The 5,457-nt window shown below is 36.0% G+C and overlaps 1 protein-coding gene across 1 annotated transcript in view; it reads left to right on the top strand.

Annotated features, from left to right (window-relative positions):
• ACSS3 (acyl-CoA synthetase short chain family member 3) overlaps window positions 1-5,457 on the top strand; it is a 71,971-nt gene that overhangs the window by 25,360 nt on the left and 41,154 nt on the right. The window contains exon 3 of the mRNA XM_015812038.2: window positions 3,890-4,078. Coding sequence (XP_015667524.1) covers window positions 3,890-4,078 — 189 coding nt within the window. The remainder of the gene's footprint in view (window positions 1-3,889; window positions 4,079-5,457) is intronic.

The following is a 5,457-nucleotide window of genomic DNA, read 5'->3' as shown; positions in this document are numbered from 1 at the left end:
GCGATCAAACCGGTCAGTCCTAGAGGAGATCAACCCTGACTGCTCTTTAGAAGGCCAGATCCTGAAGTTGAAACTCAAGTACTTTGGCCACCTAATGAGAAGGAAGGACTCACTGGAGAAGAGCCTAATGCTGGGAAAGATTGAGGGCAATAGAAGAAGGGGACGACAGAGAATGAGGTGGCTGGATGGAGTCACTGAAACAGTAGGCGTGAGCTTAAATGGACTCCAGAAGATGGTAAAGGACAGGAAGGCCTGGAGGAACATTGTCTATGGGATCGCGATGGGTCAGACACGACTTCGCAACTAACAACAACATTTCTTATGCGCTTGCTGTAAAACTTTGATAGGTCAAAAGAATTCTGAGGATTTAAGTCTAAATGAAAACATGCTGTGAAATATATATATATATAAAAAATAAAACATACTGTTCTCGTAAAGACAGGCACATTGTTGATTTCTAAGGATATTGTATTGTGTTTACCCATTATCTAAGTATTTATTTGGTTCTCAGCTTTAGTCATTATGCGGGCCATTATACAAATACAACATCTTGATGGATTGTGCCAGATAAAAGCTACTGAACTATTTTCTTGATCAAATGTGTGAAAAATGTTGGTTCACCCTGATGCCATACAGAAATTCCTCTATTTAGAAAATGATGTATAAGTGCTTTAAAAAAAAAAAAAAGTGCCGGAACTCACACATGTCATACAACCCGCCTTGCCTACCCTACAAGGTTCCATCCAAAAAAGGTGCCGGAACTCCGTTCTGGGCGTTCTATGAGAAAAAAAGCCCTGCATAAGAGTATATGTGAATTGAATTAAACTGCAAACTAAAATGTAACATTGAATATGATATAAGAGTGGTATTCTTACAACATTCTCCTATGTATCAGAATCAAGGGCTACATATATAGTTAGACCATTATTTGAGAAACATTGAATAATAGAAATTAGAATGCCTTCTGGGCAACTTACACATTTCCCTCCTCTTCCCATTATATAGGATTTGAAAAGGCCAATCTATCTCCTCAATCTATGCTTTGTGATTTTGAAAGGAATAAGCTATATTGCCCTCAATGTACATATAGAGTGCTAAGGATTTCTTTTTTATTAAGAGTATGTTACAACTAATATTTTTAAAATAGAGACATTTACTATTGATAGGTTGCTTTTTTCTGATATTGGACAGGGATATTTTGTTTTTCCAACATGTATTTAGAGACTAGGGGAAATAAAATGCAAGTCGATTGCCCATAATAGAAAGACAAAGGACTATATCAAAGGACAAATGAATTAAAATACCTTTGGGCCGTGTAAATATTTTTGTGTCTTTGTTTGATTTTTTTTTCTACAAAAGCTCTCCATGAAAGCCCTTGCACATTAACATGTAATATCATGAAATGCAAATTCTGTAATCTGTATTGATCCTTAGTTTTATTTGTGCTAATTGACAATATAGCCAAATACACTTTTCTATGTAGAATTTATAGTCTGAAGTTCCATTTTATATGAATTCTTTTCAAAGAATAATATTTTGTAGTATAAATTACAGTCTTAGTGTTTTAAGAATAGATATACCAGAGATATATTTTAAGAGGTAAATTGATCTGCATCAACAAATAAGCGCATAAGTAATTGCAACTGGTTTTATTTTTATTTTGGTCTTCAACCAGCATAAAAGTTGTAGGATTATTCACAAATTACAAATTGTTACTAGTATTTGAAAACAATGTAATCTAAGTATATAATAATATTAATAAAATATGCAAAAATACTTATACCAACCCCCTGCTTAAGCAGGAGACCCTATACCATTTCAGACAAATGGCTATTCCACTGGTTAATTGTTCTCACTGTTAGGAAGTTTCTTCTTAATTCCAGTTGCTTCCTTCCTTGATTAGTTTTCATCCATTGATGTGTGTGTATTTGTGTGTGTGTATATATACACACACAAGAATATGAGATTGAATGCATAAAGATACAAACTTATTACAATTCTTTCTAAATTGACAAAGAATTCATAATAAATACAGAATGAAATTAAAATGAACCTCTGATTTGACTTTAAATAAACAACCTACACTCTCCTGTTTAATTTTTTAATACATATTTTGCATTAGATTTTGGTAGAGTATGTACTTCTATTTTCACTTTTGTCTTTTATAAAAAAATGGATGTGAAATGGTGGGACATGCCATATATATTCTAGATGATTTTGTATCAAAGTGAAACTTATTCTGTACTAATATATAAGCCCAACCCTATGGGATTACCTTTTTATCACATGGATTCTTTTAATAAAGTCTGAACAATATTTAATACCACTAACTTTAGGTTCATATCAATAAATGTAAATTGTTACTTTTCAGAAGCAGTTTGCAAGTAGAAATAAAAGTACGTATATTATTTTCTTTTATCAGAACAGTCAATTAGCCATCTCTGTGAACTCCATCAACTTTTGTAGCCATTCATCCATGGTGGGAATTGAAAAATCCTTCCATTTTTGTGCATAAAGTAGTCTTGCTGCCATCAACATGTATAAAATCAGAGTTTCAAATTTTTTCCCCAAGTCTTTTTTCAGTAGGCCCAGAAGAAAAGTTTCTGGTTTTATCTTTATATTCACTTTTTCTGTATCAAAATATCAATTCTGCTCCAATATTTCTTTGGTTTATCACACATACACCATAAATGATAAAAGTACCTTCTTTACATTTATATTTCCAACATTCATTTGAGATACCTTTATACAGTTTAGATAACTTATCTGGTGTTAAATACCAATGATAGATCATCTTATAAAATTTTTCTTTTAAATTATAATTTAGTGTGAATTTTAAGCCTTTTGTTCACAATTTCTCCTATTGTTCAAGCATCACATTATACCCCAAAGTTGCTTGCCCACTGAATCATACAATGTTTTACATGTTTACTTTCCATATTTAATTTCAATAATGTTTTGTAAATCTTAGCAATAATATATTCATCACTACCACATAGTAAATTTTCCAATTCTTTTTTAACAAAATCAAACCCATAACTCTTTTTATCTAGTTTAAGTCTTTCTTTCATTTGTAAGTATGTAAATCAATTGCAGACCTGACCTTTTGATTCTAAGTCTGCCTTAGACTTGAAGGTAGGGTCACCAAAATTAAAATATATTATTTTACCATAAGTCTACCAGTCTGGCTTCATTACCATTTCTTTTCTGAAAAAAGCTTCTTAGGGAGACACCCATAAAGGCAACTTCGTAAAAAAATCTTGTTTTCTATTTGTTCCAAACTCTTAGTATGACACATCTAATAAAATGATTGTTGAAATCAACATTTACTTTAACCTTGTCATATCATAAAGAACCATGCCATCCAAACCTCAATTCATGACTTTCCAAATCAAATAGCCTCCTGTTCTGGAGGTTCACCCACTCTTTTAGCCAGACCATACAACAAGCATCAAAATACAATTTCAAATCTGGTAAACCCAACCCCCTCTTTCTTTAGCATCTTGGCAATAACTTATATTAATTCTTGGTTTCTTTCCTTACCGTATAAATTTGGAAATCTCTCTTTGAGCTTGAGGTAGAAAAAATGATACTTTGATTTTGGGTTTTGCTGATTAGACTGATTTGTTGTTACAGAAATGGCTAGTTTATACTACTATAGAAATGTAAAAAGTTGATGTTTAATGTTTAATGTCTTATTTTACTGCAACAAAGGGAGTTGGAAGTCAACACTTTTTTTTCTTTCCCCCCTCTATTCCACATTTCTTTTTTCCCCCTTTCCCTTATCTTTGTTTCCTACTATTTGCTTTTCTATTTTTGTATTTTACATTGCAAGTTAAGAAAAACACTGTGATAACAAAAAAATAAATGTAAATTGCTACTTTTCCAGGTTTCCAAGCTAGCTGGTGTTATGGTGAGTCACGGTGTGAAGAAAGGAGACTGTGTTGTCATCTACATGCCAATGATACCACAAACAATGTACACTATGTTGGCTTGCGCAAGAATAGGAGCTGTACATAGTCTTATTTTTGGTGGATTTGCTTCGAAAGAGTTGTCTAGTCGCATTGATCATGCCAAGGTAATAAACATGTCTCATATTCTGAGAGAAAATGGCAGTCTTATAATAAATATTTTAAACATGAACTTTTCCTTCTCCCAGCTTAATTGTGCAAGAAGATCAGAACTGATTCCATTTGTATTGTTATATAATCACACCACAAATAACTAATACTGATAGGTATTTTATTACTCAGCCTTGAAAAAAATGCTTACATTTACTTTGGAGTAATTTTATACCTAAAGTTGCACCTAAAAGAGCAACTTACTTATAGGTAAGCTGACCTAGGCTTGAATCACAAGGATAATTTGATAATTCTTGATTTTTCTGAATTTGAGAAAATTCAAAGAACTTAACGCATAGTGTTGTGTCCTGAGCCTGCAAGAGGCAGGCTCGGGACGTTGCAAGAGTCCCGGGCATTTGCAGAAGCTGCCCGGGACCAGACTGAGCGGCGCCAGCCTTGTGCGCATGCGCAAGGCGGGAAAAGCCCGCCTCATGATTGGCTGAACTTGCCCGGGGATCAGAGGGTATAAATAGAGGCCTGCGTGCCTCTGCTCTGGTTGTTCGTAGAGTGGAGCAAACAATAAAGACTTGTTGGAGATGATTCGTCTCAAGTGCCATTATTCCCAGGACTTAACACTGGCGACGAAGGTGGGATTCAGTCTCTACAGCTAAGAAAAGCTAGAAGACTCACCCGAAGAAGTCCGGGAAAGAAACGGCGTGGAAGTCAGCGTTATCCTGCCAGTACGAAATCGCTGGAGGGTGCGTGCGACTGAAGAAGAGAACTTGATCATCGATCATGGATAAAGTCGGGCAATTAGAGGAATTTGACGTCTCTCACCCCGAGAGGTGGGAATCTTATGTGGCAAGAGTCGAGACGTATTTTCGCATAAACCAGATTCGAGAGGAAGGCTTAAAGGCTGCCACATTGTTGTGCATTTGTGGGCTAGACGCCTTTGAGATCACCGAGAGTTTAATTTCCCCAGAGTCGCTGGAAACGGTATTGTACTCCGACCTCAAGAAAACCTTAAAGGAACACTTCCAGCCCAAGCAATCAGTCATGGCTTGGAGGCACACATTTCAACAGAGAGACCAACGAGTTGGAGAATCAGCAAAAGACTACGTTGCGGCCTTGAGAAGAGCAGCTAAACCGTGCGACTTCAAGGACTTAGAAGAAAGGCTTCGCGATCGTTTTGTATGTGGACTGAGAAACACAGAATTGCAGCAGAGACTGTTCGCCAGGGAAGATGTTTCCTTCCAAGATGCTCTGCGAGAGGTTTCGGCTGAAGAAGCTGCCGGCGGGGCGGTCAAGAACATGCGGCCCAAGAGAAACGCTCCTGAGACCGCCACTATTCACAAGGAAGACGTGCGCGAGGAGTCGGACGAAGATCCTGAAGAAG

This window comes from Protobothrops mucrosquamatus, unplaced genomic scaffold (assembly GCF_001527695.2).
Source record: "Protobothrops mucrosquamatus isolate PMUCROS unplaced genomic scaffold, P.Mucros_1.0 scaffold63, whole genome shotgun sequence".
NCBI classification, from domain to species: Eukaryota; Metazoa; Chordata; class Lepidosauria; order Squamata; family Viperidae; genus Protobothrops; species Protobothrops mucrosquamatus.
The sequence above is the reverse complement of the archived record's forward strand: the minus strand, read 5'-3'. Positions and strand labels throughout refer to the sequence as shown.